Genomic DNA, 16,682 nt, shown 5'->3' on the forward strand with positions numbered 1-16,682 from the left:
CAGACATCTTGCTGGGAAATTACCACGTCCCAGGTTTATAAGCAGAGGTCCCAAATAGAGCATTTTGGCCGAGAATCCCGAGGAACTGCCAGCAGAATAATGTGGTTATGCCATCTGAGCTACTGCAAAGATGCACTAAAATCTCAATGTTTGAGCTCATCCAAGTAATTAAAATTAACACGGACTGCTCCATTTTAGACGGGGAAAACAAGGGATACAAGAGTATCGGCCTCCATAATCCTCTGCGGTTTAACATTTTAAAGGCAATCAGAGCTAGCATCGTTGCCCTCCATGCCAAGCTTGGGGTAACCTAGCTAAGCGGGCATGTCTCTGCTGGCACGAGTCACGTGTTTATGGGTGGAGGGTATAGGAGGCAGGAGCTGCAGTGACAAAAGGCAAACTGACGGGGCATCTGGGTGGCTCGGTTGGTTGGGCCTCCGACTTGATTTCAGCTCAGGTCGTGGTCTCCCGGCTCATGGGTTTGAGCCCCACATCGGGCTCCCCACTGACAGCATGGAGCCTGCTTGGGGTTCTCTCTCTCCCTCTGTGTGTGTGTGTGTGTGTGTGTGTGTGTGTGTGCTCCTCCCCTGCTCACACCCTCTCTTTCCGTCTCAAAATAAACAGATAAAACTTTAAAAAAAAGAGAGAACAAACACCCACTGAGTGCCTACTACGTGCCGGCCCTATGCAGTCACCACACAGGGACAGAAGCGTCCTCAAAGTCATTTTACAGGTGAAGACAGAGACGCATGGAGAGGAACTGTACCATACAGAGACTGCTACGGTGATTTTAACAGGAGGACGCACTGCCACCGAATCATTAAACAAAACTCTTCAATGGCCACTGGATCGTTTTCTGCTCACCAGGAAGAAGTCGCGAATTCGCTCTGTCTGGAAACTCCGGTGATTCTAATTCTCATCACAAATACCATGGATGATGCAGGAGTCTGAATCAATGCATTCAACTCCAGGAAGCATACTGAACTATAAAGTGTGGCTTTAAGTGGTTGAGATGAAGAAACAACTGGACACACAACCGGGCGGGCAGTCGGGCGATCGGAGACGGCGCAGGGCACGCAGAGGACCCAGCCTGACCCTGGGGGAGGTGCTATAGTCGGCGCATAAGGCCAATGTCCCCCAGGGGCAAAATCGTCCCTCAGGGCATCAGGTATTTAAATGAAATTTAAACGGACCCAGCTGCAAATACAGTGCCTAAGAATCACAAACACACATCATAGAGAACATAGAGAGTTCTCTCACCATAGAAACAAACCAACCGGGTCAGGTCTGAGGTCAGCAGCAGCAAGGAAGTCAGTACCCTGAAGAGGACTGAGTGATTGTTTTTCTCCTCTGGACACAAATAAAAGAAACACATTTAGTGTCCTCTTGAAATCAACGAAGACCCCTGAAAGCAAGCACAGCATTAGGCTGGAACGGGATGCGGGCAAGCGGGTAACACGCCAAGGGCAAATAAAGCAGAAAACTGGGTATCACTAGCAATAAATCTGCATTTGCATTAAGCATATGACGGAATGAAAATGCGCCAAGCTATAAAAACAGGATGATACTTAAGACATCGACACTCCAAGACACAAGCTCCTCCATGCTCAGACACTGTTCGAGACCAGCTGCACCCGCCAGTTAAGCCACCCAGCACACCATGAGTGTGTTAAGACTTTCCGATGGTTAAGACTGGTGAACTGGGACATAGGAAGGCCGCTAATTAAGAGGGAAGAAAGACCAACGTTATTACCAGGTGCCTTGGGCACTTAACTCCTCTGATCAAATTAGACATCTGGATAGAGTTTAAGTTCCAGGGAGACGGGAATGTATCAGTTTTGTCTGTGGGGTCTAGAACAGTGCCTGGAACACAGTAGGTGCTCATTAAATAGGCACTGAATGGGCGAATTCGATACTTGCTAGCAAAAAACGCACTACCTAAAAGCATAGTCTGGAAACGAGTAAGACTGAGCATTTTATAACAAGAGCAACTATTTTTTCCCATGTGAATGCATGCACACGCCCCAAATGTGCAGACTCCCCCCCACCTCCTTCAAAATCTTCCACGTACAGAGTCATCAGGAAAGAGCCGAGCCTGGAATGCTCAGTGGTGAGAACGACTGACAAGGGACCGATAATCAGGGAAGCCTCGGGGCGCCTGGGTGGCTCAGTCAAGGTGAGCGTCTGACTTCAGCTCGGGTCATGATCTCACGGTTCATGAGTTCGGGCCCCACGTCAGGCTCTCTGCTGTTAGCACAGAGCCGCTTCGGATCCTCTGTCTCCCTCTCTCTCTGTCCCTCCCCCACTCGCTCTCTCCCTCTCTCTCGAAGGTAAAAATAATAGAGAAACCACTGTTATTTCGACTGAAAATGACTAGGGCACAATGTAACTCCCAACCCTAAAACAGGTAGACACACACTAATGGCGAGAAGAGAAAAGCAATTGGCATCTCGTGCACCCAAACGAGGACACTTCCTGTTAAAACAGAAAAACAAACAAAAAACAAAGTGGGGACTGGCACTACCTTTTCACGGCCATCCTCGCACGCCCCCCGTGCCGGCAAGGGCAGCAGGGGCCTCCAAGGCAGACACCTGCTCTTCGGGGCTTGCCCAACAAAGGCTCCGCTTTCCACATCCAAAGCTTAAGCAGAGGGAGGGACCTGCCTCTCAGAAGCCCAGGGTCTGGGGCCGTCTCACGCATGGAAGTCGGGGCAGTTCCTCTGAGCCACGTCCACACCCAGGCTGGGCCCTGCAAGGCCTTACTCTGCACAAAGACTGTAGGGGTCCTTGAATCACACCTGTCCCCGATGGTGCCCTCAGTGGACTGAGCACTGCGCCTGCCTCACTGACAGGGGGTCGGTGGCCTCACAACTGCAAATAAAAGGTAGTATTTTAGTGGGCCTTAACAGCAGAAGGAACCTGTCTGGTGCTCCGGACATTCAGCTGACATTCATTTTCCACGCTGCCAAGTACCGCGGGCCCCAATTAGAGGGCTGGCAGTATAGCCTGGGAGAAGTCTCTCTGTACATGACGAGGGTCAAAGACCTGCCGGACCACTGAGGTCCCTTTGAGATCCACCACTTAGTGCAAAGAGGCACGGCCCCTAGAGTTTGTTTGGAAATATGGGAGGGGGAGGGGGGCACAGCTCAATTACTAAGTGCCTACTAAGTGCCAGATGCCAGATGTTCAAAGATGATGCCACAGTCCCAACCTTGGTGAAAAGGGGACAGACCTGGACAGCAAGGGGCTACGGCACGATGTGATCGGTACAGCTGCTGAGACGCTGTGGTGCAAAAATAGACAAGATCAGCTCGGCCTGATTATTCCAGAGGCTTCTCTGAAGCAACACTTTAACCGGGCTGGAAGAGGAAGCGGTACAACACGCACTCAAGAAGGGACCAGGGGCTCCAGAATAGGGATGGCAAGCAGCAGGCGCCGTCACCGCTCTGGACTCCTCATGGTGGGACGGGGGTGCGGCTCGCAGAGCGGCCACAAATGAAGCCAGAAATTTCAGAAAGAGCCTCCAATTCAGAGGCTGTGATGTTTGCCAGTACAGTAAAGGGAGGGGGAGACCAAAGTTACCGACTTGCCAGGACTTGCCAGAACTGACCGGATGAGTAAATGGTCCCCAGGGGAAGGGAGGGGATTAGCGAGTTCTGTTCACTTTGTCAAGTCAGCAAGGAGGAACAGAAGGCGGAGCCAAGGCCCTGGCCCAGAGACGGGCCCGAAACAAGCCCTCCCCAGCCCAGGAAGCTGCAAGCTGCAGCCTCCCAAAACAAGTAAGTGGCTGCAGCAAAAGCACCCCGAATAAAGGGGAATGCGGGCAGCAGCGCTCCAGAGTCGAAGGCCAGACGGACGTGCACCCGTCAGGCACCCCCGGCCCCGGCCCGGAGATCCCTCAGATGGGGCCTGGTGGCCAGAGAAGTCAGTGGAAAGCCTCTGCCACTCACTTCCACCCCCCTCCCACAACAGGAGTCTGAAAATGTCAAGGGGAAACAACAGAAGCTAATTCAGAAGGGAAAACACATACATAAATAATCTAAAAAGGAAAAGAGGAAGAGATTTAGAGGCTTCGATGTACCCATTCACATACTGTTTTATGGCACATTTAGAAACAGCTACTGGCAATAATTACTATTTATTAAATGCCACTATATACCCCACTCTGAACGAGACACGATATACACATTTCCTAATCAGACACTCGGATCAACACTATGAGACTGGTATCATGCCCACTTTACAGCCCAGCAGACTGAGGCTCAAAGTCCAAATCCTAGTATAGGACAAGGCTTAATCTTGTGGGGGGGTCGCAAACAGGCAGAGTGGGAGAAAAGCAGTCACAGGTGTAAACACCAGGGCCTAATTTGGGTATATCTCAGAAGACTTCCTAGAGGAGGTAAGAGCTCAGCTGAGATGGAAATGAGGAAGAGTTTTCCAAAGGGAGTAACGGAGAAGGAAGAATAACATGTGCAATGGCCCTGAGATGAAAAGATCATGGCCCGTGTGGATCTGCGGATCTACTTCTGTAGATAAGAACTAGCAAAGATAAGAGCAGGTAGAGTGGGAGGCATGGAAGCTGAACCGTGAAGTTTGCCGACGAGGTGACACGTCTGGGAGTTGCTTTAAAGCACGCCGGTCCTCACACCCCACAGAGAAAGAGTGTACTTATTACTTCTGTGTATATTTGAAATTTTCCACAATGAAACGCTTGGGGTTCCTGTTTTCCCAGAAGGAAGGAAGGGAGGGAGGACGGGAGCCAGATCTGAAGTCCTACGTCCTCACTGTTGTTGGTAAATGGTAACACTCCAGGAGCTGTGCTCAACACGCCAGAGCGGTATTCGCGTACCCCTCACAGCTACACTAAGAGGCGGGGCTCTGCGTGCCATTTGCAGATGAGGAAACTGAGGCTAAGGAATCTGGCCAAAGGGCTGTCTGCTTCTGGACTCAGGCCCCTGAGCACAACGACTCTATGCCTCCAAGCCAGCTGGGGAGCTGGCCTCGGTCCTAAGAGAGATGGAAGAAACCGCTGAGGAGCAACCAATCAGATGTCTACGTTATAAAGATCCCCGGGGAGCTGTCGAGAGGAAAATAGATTAGAAGGGGTAGGAAATCAGTGGGAAGCCCATAGCATCGGCTCAGGCCATCATCGAGGCCCGGGCTCAGGCAGTAACAGTCAAGACAGAGAGGAAAGAATAAAAAAAGGTTTTCAAGAGGTGGAGCCCATCGATCTCGGTCAGCAGGGGTGAGGGGCCGGGCACCTGGCTGGTATCCAGCACGAGGAGCAGCAGGTAGCAGGGGCCGGGGGGCAGGGAGTGGCGGGTAGGATTTTAGTTCCGGACTCCCGTCTCCCAGGCCTCTGGGTCTCTGAGTGCAGACGTCTGGTAGGGACTTTGATACGTGGGTCTGGAGGTGGCCCGGGGAAGGACCGTACAAGGGGAAACAGCACTCATCACCCAGCGGCATTTCCGCAGCTCGCACCACCGTGAAGGAGGGCCGGCGAGAAAACAGGGTGGCGTAACATCGGATTCTCTCTGTGCTTGTAATGCTACGCTTCCTCCCCCCACCGTCAATGTGCAACTCACCATGAAGAAAAATGATACGGGACGATTTCCTTTCTACTAAACATTCCTGGAAGAGAAGACAAAGTGCCCTTCTCAGGCTCTGGTTACAATCTCCAGAAGGCTTTGGACAAACCACACAAACCTAATCAGCCCAGAAAAGGCTAATGCAAGACAGCCAGGAAGGGAATCAAGATGAGTCCCCTACAGACAGACAGACTGACTCCTGGGGGCAGGCGTGACACACGTCTAGCAGCCTCTGCAGCCACCCGGGGCAGCTTCTAGAGAGAGTTCCTGTTCCTTTAGAGGAGGAAAAAAAAAAAAAAAAAAAAAAAACGAGAGAGGCACAAATCTGATTCCAAGCAACAATAAAGTGGCGATTTTCAGAAACCACTAGTCAGTAGAACATAAAGATGTGGAATTAGGCCAAAGCCTTGGGACAGAAACCATTTAGAATTAGAGGGGCATCACTGGATTTTCATTAACATTTACACTCAGTGTGTTACAAGAGGCTACTGCTGTCTAGAGAACCTCTGGAAGGTAATTTTCCACTGAAGTCCTCTAGGCTGCTGCTCTGTTCTGGCATATTCTGAGATGCATACACAATCGCTACGCTTAAGAAAGGTTACCGGACAAGAGCTACCCTCTTCCAGCCCCGCCCCCCCCGCCCCCCCCCCCCCCCCCCCCCCCGCTTTCGTTTGCATAACCACAGAAATAATGCATACATAACTCCGTGACTCTTCCCAAGTTAGAGCCAAAAGGGACCGGAGAGATCGTCCGACCCAAGTCTTCAATCCAGCAGGAAGGAAGCCAGCACCCAGAGGGGTACAGCCTCCAGGACACGGTCACACAGCGGGGCACGCGGCTAGCCAGGCGACAGCCCAAACTCAATGCCGGTCTCGCAAAAGCTCTGTCACGTGTTGTCACAACTGCATGCTGCCCTCCTCACGCTTCACCAGAAATACCAACAAGAGTAGGATGAGCTAACGCCAATGCACACCCACCACACGCGCTGCTCTGGGCACCGGGGGGCACAGAGGTAAGCCCATCAGTCTTCACCACAGCCCTGACGCGGAGGCCGTTGTAAACCACTTTGATGAGGAGGCTACGACAGAGCCAGCGTATGTCCCTGGCCCCAAATCAGAAAGCTCACAGAGAGGGCTGGGGATTCAAACCCAAGAGAGTCCGACCCCAGAGCCCTGCGGTAACAAACACCCAATTTACAAAGTGGATAGCGTCCAAATGTGTATTTTTATACTGGCCTTTGTGTGCAAGCATTTTCCTAAAGAAACGACGCAAGAAATCCCAGACTAGAGGCGCCTGGGTGGCTCAGTCAGTTAAGTATCCGATGACTCTTGATTTTGGCTCAGGTCAGGATCTCATGGTTCTTGAGTTCTAGCCCTGCATCGGGCTGTGCACTGACAACACGGAGCCTGCTTAAGATCCTCTCTCTCCCTCTCTCTCTCTCTCGCTGCCTCTCTCTCTCAAAATAAAGAAATTTTAAAAAAAGAAAGAAAAGAAGAGATCCCCGACTAGGCCACAGCAGTGTTCCCACCAGGTAAGAGCACTATAGACCAATCTGAATGCTGAGCTCTGGGAGAGAGGCCTTCCCGAGCGCCCAGCGAGCAGGTTCCTCCTCACTTTGGACGAATGGGCTGCCCTGAGCAAGACACAGCCCTTCTCAACCCCTTCTCTGCAGTCCCTCCTCCCCGCTTGAGGTCTCTTCCCGGGACCCTCACCCTGCCTTTACTGCCCCTCAACTCCCACATGCGATCCTACCCTGTCCAAAACCCAGGGCTCCACACCAAGAGATTAGCAACCCTTCTCACCAAACTCTCAATCCCCCCGTCCAACCTCCAGGTCTTAGGAGGAAAGATCTCCCTCCCACTAGTTCACGTTGACGTGTGAACTACTAATATGTACGCTCAGGCTTCCCCAGAGCAAAAAGGTGTTGACTACCTAAAACACTCTCTGATGGGTAGAATTCCAGAAGAATATACCAAAATCAAGTTTGGGGAGCTGTGCGATAGAGCAGAAATCACTGAAGGAGAGCCCTGTGTGGCCCAGGAGTCTGTCCCTCATCGTTGTGTGTGAAGGTAACAGCAGCCCGGCCCCCAGAGTAGCAACTCTGTGTGAGCTCAGTGCTTCACCTGTCTGACCCCGTTCAGCCTCAGAATGCCTTTCCGAGGCAGGTGCAATTATCATCCCCATCTTACCGAATAGAAAACCGAGGCCCGGAGAGGTGGGCCTCGCAGCTGTCAGACAGCGGGACTAGGAGGTGATCCGCGGCAGCCCAGCTCTGGAGCCCATGCTCTGAACTGCTGAGCGACACTGTCACTCCATAACTAGCTACACACGTAACTACCACTGCTAGAACACCGACCGGATGTGAGTCTCCTGAGGCACTCCACGTGCCTGACGTCGCTTAATCTTTCCTGCAACACCGTGATTCAAACACTAGCATTGTCCCCATTTTACAGAGGAGGACACTGATGCTTTACAAGAGTTTCTTCCTCACTTGTTGAAGGCGCAGAACCGGATCAGAACACAGGCAACCTAACTCCAGAACTTACAGGGAAGGCCTGACATTTCTGGCTATCTTCTCCTCTGCTTCCGACGCCAACGGTATCTAGAAATCCCAGGGGACTGGTTTTGTTCTGTTGTCTTTTTCCGGTTACGTTACTCTCTGTTCTTTTCAGAATGGCTTCCACGGCATCAAGGCTTGGGGAGGGAGGAGAAGGGTGTAGGGTTCGAGGCTCACCAGGGCAGCCGCTCCAGGAGCCACCCCCGCCGTGGCAGCAAGCCCGCTCTGAGTGAGCAGGGGCTGTGCAGGCCACATGCTGGTGAGAGGACGCCCCTAAGAACGGCACCTGTGCTCACGACACGGCCGATCCCCAACCGCGCCCGGTCCGAAGTCATGATGACGAATCGAGGTTTGGGGGCCACTGTGTGCTTAATGAGTCTGTGGTCCCCAAGCACGTATCAGAGAGAAGAACTGATTCCTCTCTCAGGGGCGGGCCTGGTGCCAAGGCAAATGCTAGGAACAGAAATCGGGTACTGACGATACACAGAGACAGCTGACCCCCAAGAGACTGATGCGACTCTCTTCCCGGTTTTCACACCACTGACAAAATGGCAGCTGCCACACAGCACCTGACGTCAGGCGCTGTAGCTCAAATTAGCCTGACTCGGTCGACCCCAGAAGACTGCTATCAAGCCCCATCCCCTCCGAAGCACCTGCTGTCGACCCGGCCCTCTCAGAAAGGACCCACGGGCGGCAAGCGTCGTGGATAAAACTGCTAACCTCAGCCCTCAAGGAGCTTACCATCAGTCCCCCAACTGACCTCAGGCCGTCCTTCCAAATTACCCTTCTGGAAGCCAGCCCTGGCCTCCATCACAGGATCTCAGAAACGCCTCTCATCTCCACGTAGTGCATCTGGATTGCTCAGTAATGGCCAAAAATGGCAACGTCCTTATCGTACTTCATCAAAAAACACGAGCAAGCAAACCGCAAAAGGGGTTGTAAATTAAAAATTCAAGAGAAGAGGCTTTTCTTTTTTCTTTCATTCATTCAGTGAATTTTAACGGAATGCTTGCTGTGTGCCAGGCGCCTTGCTAGGTGCTGGGGACGCCCAGCAGGGAACAGGACAGACGCGGCGCCTCCTCGGGGACGTGGAAGAGGCTCGATCTAAAACAACCCCACCCCCGTTAGCTCCAAGATGGGGACACATGAGGAACACCTTCAAGGATGGATCTGAGCGAGGCAGACGTAACAGCAGCTTCAAGCCATTTAATTTAACTAACTGCTGGTAGGAATGGTCAGGGAGGCAGGATGGAGGAAGAGCCTTCAGACTTGCCAGCGGAATGTTCTCGGAATAGAAAGCAGCTCTTGCTCTAATAAAAATGAGAAATGAAGCAGGTGGAAACCTCGAAGGCAGCAGCAGCACCTTCCTTGGCGCCCATTTCCCAACCCCGCCCCTCCCCCCACACACCAAAAGTGACCCTTCAGGGTCTTCTCTGCTTCTGCTGTCACCTGGGAAAGGCTGCGACCTTAGCCAGCGTTTCAGGCAAATGCACAAGCAGCCTCTGCCACAAACGAACGAAAAAAGTCAGAGTCAGAAAGAACAGCCTGGTGACAGGAGGCTGGAAACCTTCGGGGAGGGGTCTCCGGAAGAAGCGTGGGGTAACCCGCAGCATATCTGAGCATAATCGGCCACAGAACGTCCACGTGGACCACCTTACGGCAAGGACAGCGTGGAGGCCAATTATTTTGTGCCCTCCTCAAGAGAGCCTGTCATCCCTCTACAGAACAATCATCTATAGGAGCATGATAGTTAAAAGCTGAAGTCTGTCCCCAGTTCAGCACGGAGAAAGTGCTGCTCACAGCAATTTGCCATCATTTCATCAGATTAGATTAGTTTTTAAATGTGTTATCCTAACAATTATGCCAACTACCATGTAATTAATATTCCAACTGACTTTACAAAAATTACAAAATCCCCTAAAGAAAATCATTAGTCATTAAGCATGAACGCGACTTTTCTATGGCCAACAGCACACACAACAGCAAGTTCGTCACATAACGGGTAGTATTAAAGCCCTTCCCACACTTCCTTCAATCCTCAGCCAACAGCGCGCAAAGCTGACATTGGCAAGTCACCCCAAACTTCACTTAACATATTAACGCGCTTCCTGGTTTAAACTCTTTGAGGGTAAAATGATGAATGAGGAAGGCTTCAGCGACGAAAAGGCTCTTTTCGGTTGTAGGAGGGGCAAAATAAACACACGTGATTGCTTGCTGCCTCCATATCCCCGGCTGGAAATTAGAATACTGGCTTATTTCTTGGGGCCGCTTCCTGAGTTTATTAAAGAAATGTACACAAGGCATCCTTACCGTCGTTTCTCTCTTTCAAGGCTTTGTGTATTCTTGCAATCTACCTTAAATCCTTTCTAGAGTAAGGTAAGGTATAAATAAGTCATAGTCAAATGGGACATTATCTATCACGATGGAAGTAAGAAACCTGTTTTCCCTGCAGCCCACCTTGGAATAATTGGCAGGGACCCCTGAGTCCCAGAACAGAGCTGTGAGCCCCTGCATGACCTCAGCAGGAAGGAACGCAGAGGGTGATTAGTGACGTCTGCCCGGGACGAGAGCAATAGTTTGGGGGCCCCCGCAGACCACGTGTCTGTCAACTCCATCCCTCAACAAACCATTATAAATTAGCAAAACGCGTACAGATTCACGAATGAAAGATAACGTATGAACTGGTCCTAGGGCGAACGCTGAAGGGGAAAAACGTTTTCTGTAGTCGGAAACCTTATGCCAAAACGGATTAAGGCATCACGTCTGGAGGAAAAGAACGGTGACCTCAGTCAGGAAACGCAAATTCTCGTCTAGCTGTGAGGCCGTGAGCAGGTCAGTTCAGTGGGCCTCAAGGTGCTCAGCTTTAAAATAAGAGTTAAACTACACATCTCTCACTCATACTCTGTTTCGACTGATCAATGGTACGAGCAGCCCCAAACCGCCCCTCTGCTGGGGCACTAGGGAGCTGATGAAAGAACTCTACTACGAAGGCTCACCAGGCCCAGAACAGAACTAAAAACCTCTCCATCTCTCACACGGCTCGTGTGGGATTTACCATCTATTTTCATCTGTAGCATCTCCAGGACAAGAAGTTCCATACACCTCATAGTTATTTTCCTTAATACAACCTCTTCTCCAGCTTGGAGCAAGGGGAAGGGTCGGGAGCAGGGACGTTTATTTCAATACACTATTAAATTCGGCGAACAAGCACACTGCCTTCATTCAAAAGTTAAGTGCCATCGCCTCGATTAGAAACCAGTCACTTCCCCTGGAGTCCCGGTCACTCATGGTTTTGTGAGCAGCCTAAGTTTTCCTGCCACCGAAAAGTCTCCATAGCTCTAGCCTATTCCAAAAACATTACCCACGTGATACACCAACACAGCTTCCGTGTCCTAACACCAAAAAGCAAGACTTTCTACCAGGAGTCCAACCAGAAATAAGTCACACATACGCCTACTGATCAGACCCCACCCAATCCCGGGGTAAACTCATGGAAGGGTGACCTACAGTGCCCCTGGGAAAACAAAGAGCCTCAAACAGGACAGCCAGATAGGGCAGTGTTGTCTGCGTGGGGCTGGAACAGGCTCGCGCCTGGCTACGGCAATGAAATAATTTTTATTTGCCCTGCACCCCCTCCTTTTGGGAACTGCCTCTCCAACTCCAAGGAGCCCCACTTCCTGTGCTTCAGGTGATCTGTAACAGCCAACCAGAGAATCTCACTCCTGGACTCACGGCCTGTTTAGATAGGAGCCACCTACCAAGCAGGGCTCAAATCCCTTTTCGGGGTCTGGTGTGACAGCAGGAGATCACCTGCTACAAGAACCAGGCAAATCTACAACTGCCAGGCCGTCTTGTCCACCCTCACAGGCGTCAGGCCAACACAGGAAAGCAGGCCTAGAGACAACAGGAGAGGGACAGTCCCCATACCAACTGGGTGCCCGGACCCTCAAGACCCAACTGGGTTTCTATCCACGGCAGCCCAGAGTTTGGGGGACAACCCCTGCGGGCTAAGGGTTCGTGTCAGAGGTTCAAGTTCTCTTTAATGCCCCCCAGGACAAATCACTTCTCCCTGAATCTCAGACTTAGCTGCTAGAGTTCTACCTCAAACCGAAGTGTATTAAATACTGTTGAGAAACTCAAAGAAAAAATTTTGCTCGCCGGAAAAACCATCAGTGCTCATCTGCATCCAAGACAGAGGGGGGAAAGGACCACAGAAAAGAGGGAAAAGATGATGGATAACTGGGGGGGGCGAGAGCAGCTCCCTATCAATAACTGTGAGAACCACCGTTTCCAGAGCAGTTGCACAGTGTAATGAAGAAAGCTGATTCCAAACACATATTCTAATTCTTTATCAGCAAGGGAAAAAAATACACAACAACCCGAAGCACCCAAACAAAAGGAACTTGTCAGTAAACAGACTGTTGCCAGGCTTACGAGCCTAATTGTTGTCGTTATTTTTAGACTCTAGTTTAGTCTTCCCTTCACAGCTGTCCCAGGGTCTAGGCCACAGACCTGCCTGCTGACGGAGGCCTTGAGGAGCAAGTTCCATGGAGCGTGTTCAGAACAATCTCCCTCAGGGGCGCCTGGGTGGCTCAGTCGTTGAGCATCCGACTTCAGCTCAGGTCATGATCTCACAGTTTGTGAGTTTGAGGCCCGTGTCAGGCTCTGTGCTGACAGCTCAGCTTTGGATTCTGTGTCTCCTTCTCTCTCTATGCCTCCCCCACTCATGCTCTGTCTCTCTCTCTCTCTCTCTCAAAAACAAATAAACATTAAAAAAAATTTTAATAAAAGAAAAGAACAAGCTCCGTCGAGTGCAGTCTACAGTAATTAAAGAGTAGAGAATAGTCTGACAAACACTACTCTCGCGATGTTCTTCCAGTGACCACAGGGGAAGACAGTACAAGCAACATAAACAGCGTCAGTGGCTGAACATTCAGACCACCAGTCCTTAACCTTCTAGGGGTCACGGATGCTTCCAAATCTGATGCAAGCTAGGAAGTCTTCCCCAGAGGGGAAAAAAAAAAAACATACACACAACACAACATCTTGCATATGATTTCAAGGAGTTCACAAAAGCTGCTCCCCACACCAGGTCTCCAGGTTAAATGTACCTGACTTAAACCTTCTTTAAAAAGTAATTACCTATGCACCATGATGAATCCTCAAAGATTCAGAGGACTATGAAATAGCTCCAAATTCCAAATCTGTAACCCCAGGCTGAATCAAGAACAAACAAACCCCCCCCCCAAAAAAAGAAAAAAGAAAGACTTACCTTCACCTTCTGCATTTCTGAAATGTAAGAAAACTCAGCTTTTTCTCTATTAGCTCCCTTTCTGACATGTCTCCCTTACCTTGTTTGACCATTTATACGCTTGAAGGAGTTGGCTATAGAGAGGAGTTTTGTCCTGCACAGGATCCAGGCTTAACAGCCCACTGTTATGGAGAGGATGGTTCTCAGATGGCTTGCCTACCAAATTGCTCAGACGCTCCAGCTCACTGGAAAAGAAAGAGATAAAGTAAATAGACCTGACTCCACTGAAACTCCAATTCTTAGCCAACCACATTGGTAAAAAAAAAAAAAAAAAAAAAAATTTAAGAAGTCTCTTAAGAGGAAATACTGTGAAAGGTTAACATCAGGGACAATTAAGAAAACTCCTAACTGGGAGCTTGTCTTATATTAAAACCGAGCTACAGATCGAGTACCTGAATAAATGGTAATTATTTATCATTCACGTAGGAAGAGACGAGTACGTGGTACTTCACAGATGGTGAAACTTAACAAAACAAAGAAGAGATAAAATAAACAAATGGAACGGGAAGACACCACCGAGGGGGCTGTGTCAAACACTTCGGTCTAGCAGGAAAACTCGAGAGAAGCCTGGGAAAGTGAGCCAACAGCGAAAGCATATTCCAGGAGCACATTCTGTGAGGCCAGTCTCAAACTGTTCAACAAAAGACTCTCTAGGAACAGCTTCTCATGCCACACTCATTTTGGAGTGTTCAGCCACCTTCTTGGCACCACCGTGTAAAGATTTTAAAAGGCAACAGAACGCAAATGTTCTTGAACTTTCTAGAACGGTGAAGGGTTATAAGATGCCGAACATTACCAAAGGAAGCAGATCAGAGAGGAAACGCAAGAGACATAAGAACAGCCAGGGGGCACCTGGGTGGCTCAGTCGGTGAAGCGTCCGACCTCAGCTCGGGTCATGATCTCACAGTTTGTCAGTTCGAGCCCCGCATCGGGCTCTGTGCTGATGGCTCAGAACCTGGAGCCTGCTTCCGATTCCGTGTCTCCCTCTCTCTCTGCCCCTCCCCCGCTCACACTCTGTCTCTCCTTCAAAAATAAACATTAAAAATTAAAAAAAAAAAAGAAGAAGAAGAAGAACAGCCAGTGCAACCCCTCAAGCAGGGGAACTATTAATTGGCACTGCGCCAGAGACAGCAAGTGGATGTGGGAGTTGAGGAGGGGTGTGTGATTTCCTGGCTTCCCACCAAAAAAGAATGGCAACTACTTAAGGGGGAAAAAAAAATCAAAAGAGGCACCCATCATTTGGTCACCACCTCCTCCTCCATTTTACCTCCTCCTTCCAGCTGGTTACTAAGGAAACCAAGTTGGGGGGGGGGGGGGGGAATCCAGCCATTCCAGAAATTGTAGGATGACTATCTTACCAAATGCCTTTCCCTGCTGTCAGTTCTGAGAAGCAAAAGTCCTGTAAGTCTCTGAGAAGGGTCACTCTCTTAAGGAAGGGAGGAGAAGTTCAGGACCTAACCAATTAAAGGGTTCCTACTGTGTGCTGGGCTTTTCACAATCACCCTTTCACTCAATTCTTCCACAACACTTAGAAAATAGAAGAAAGTGACTTGTAAGAAAGAAAAAGAAACATACAATCCTTAACCCTACAGGGCCACGAATTAATACAGGGGGAGGGGAGTTAAACATAGGTGACTGAGCTGGTGTAGGCTGAGATCAGGTCTCTCCAGAGGAAGAAACTGACCAGGAGCAGAGTGGGAAGGAAGTCCTGATCAGGTGGTTTGGGAGGGGGCGGGGGCGCGGGAAAGGTACAGATCAAGGCCTGTTTTATCGTGTTTGGAGGTGGACTAGAGTGGACCTGATGGCTTCCAGGTTCAGGGGCGAGGCACTGGTGCTAATCAGACCGAGCGCACTTGGGTTTGGGGCAGCGCTGAGCTGGTCCCGTTTGGCAGTACTTGATCAGACACGGTGGGGCACAGAGGGCCTACAGGTGAGAAACCTGCGAAGCGGAGGTGAGAAGTGGAAGTTCGTGGGAAGAGCACGTCTCCTCGTCAGGAACCGAACGACCACACGGGAGGTCCAGGGCGGCGGGAGGCAGCCAGGAATAGGAGGCCAAGAGAAGAGAGACGAGAAAGCGGGGGTGGGGGACGAGGTGTCCCTGAGGAACAGGCATGGGCTTGGAGGGGAGGGAAAGACAGCAAGGGAGCAAGAAACTGAGAGCAGCCCCAGGTTAGAAAGACTCGCGCGGGGTGGGGACAGGGTGGACACCGGGCGGGGTCCCCGACGCCGGCCCCTTCAGCCGGTACCTACTTGAGGTCCCGGTTGACCGAATGCAAGTTGTCCTGGAAGTGCGCAATGAAGGCCTTCTCCCGGCCCTCCAGCGTCTCCTTGTTCCGCATGCCATCCTTCAGGCAGTCGAACACCCTGCTCACGCTGGAACGCAACGCCTGGATGGCACTGATGGCCTGAGCAAAGGCCTCCAGGTTCACTCCGACACTTAGCACGTCCGCCATGTTGCCGCCGCCGCAGCGGGCTCTCCAAAGCCGGCTTCGTGAGCGAAAGGCCGCGCTCGCTGATGACGCCGGCCCTCGAAGGCCTCTGGGAAATGTAGTTCTCGCGGGGCGAGGCTGCCCAGGTGGTCAGTGCAGGCTTACGTTGTCGGAAAGAGGTTTCCGTTCAAGTGAACAGACGAGTGGGCAGGAAAGTGAGCGCCTAGATGTGTGGAAGTCAGCCTGCAGCCTCGGCTTTCTTAATGGTGACAAGGAAATACAGAAGGTTCCCGCGTTTACCCGATCTTGCGCCCGTGGGAATCACAGGGAAAAGAATTGCTCAGAGCAATAGTGTGCACGGAGTGAAGGATCATGACCCACTGGGTAAAATGAGTCCATATTCTTAAATAAATGAGGGGAAACGGAAATTTCTTCTCTACAGTAGAATACCAACTGATAGAAGTAGAAGAAAGGATGGGGGAAAGTACCATTTAGCAACCATTAGAATAATAATTGATTCAGGTAGGAATCAAGGAATGCTAAACCTGGATATTTGCACAGCCTCCAAGTATCATCCCACCAGACACCTATTAATTAAGGGTAAAATAATGATCCAGCAATTTCACTGGTTATATACTCAAATTTCTGATTATATACTCAAGAGAAGGCAAAGTGGGGACCGGAACAGATATTTGTGCCCTCAAGTTCGCAGCAGCATTATTCACAATCGCCGAAAGGCTGAAGCAACCCAAGGGAACATCGTGGGATAAGTTCATGAACAACGTGTGATATATACGT

The 16,682-nt window shown here is 50.6% G+C and overlaps 1 protein-coding gene across 9 annotated transcripts in view; it reads right to left on the minus strand.

Annotated features, from left to right (window-relative positions):
- Positions 1–15,947, minus strand: part of MED27 (mediator complex subunit 27) — a 249,192-nt gene extending 233,245 nt beyond the window's left edge. For 4 of the 9 annotated variants that reach the window (XM_045043253.1, XM_019816686.3, XM_045043257.1 and 1 more), the window contains exons 1-2: positions 15,706–15,945; positions 13,496–13,640 (exon numbers count right to left, since the gene is read on the minus strand). In XM_045043253.1, the coding sequence (XP_044899188.1) occupies positions 13,496–13,640; positions 15,706–15,908 (348 nt within the window). In that variant the 5' untranslated portion in view covers positions 15,909–15,945. Of the gene's footprint in view, positions 1–13,495; positions 13,641–15,705 lie in introns of all 9 variants that reach the window. The other 5 variants (XM_003995980.5, XM_019816690.3, XM_006939575.4 and 2 more) reach the window with 3 other exon arrangements.
- Positions 15,948–16,682: the final 735 nt, after the last annotated feature.

The sequence above is a fragment of the Felis catus genome, chromosome D4, assembly GCF_018350175.1.
Source record: "Felis catus isolate Fca126 chromosome D4, F.catus_Fca126_mat1.0, whole genome shotgun sequence".
Lineage (NCBI taxonomy): Eukaryota > Metazoa > Chordata > Mammalia > Carnivora > Felidae > Felis > Felis catus.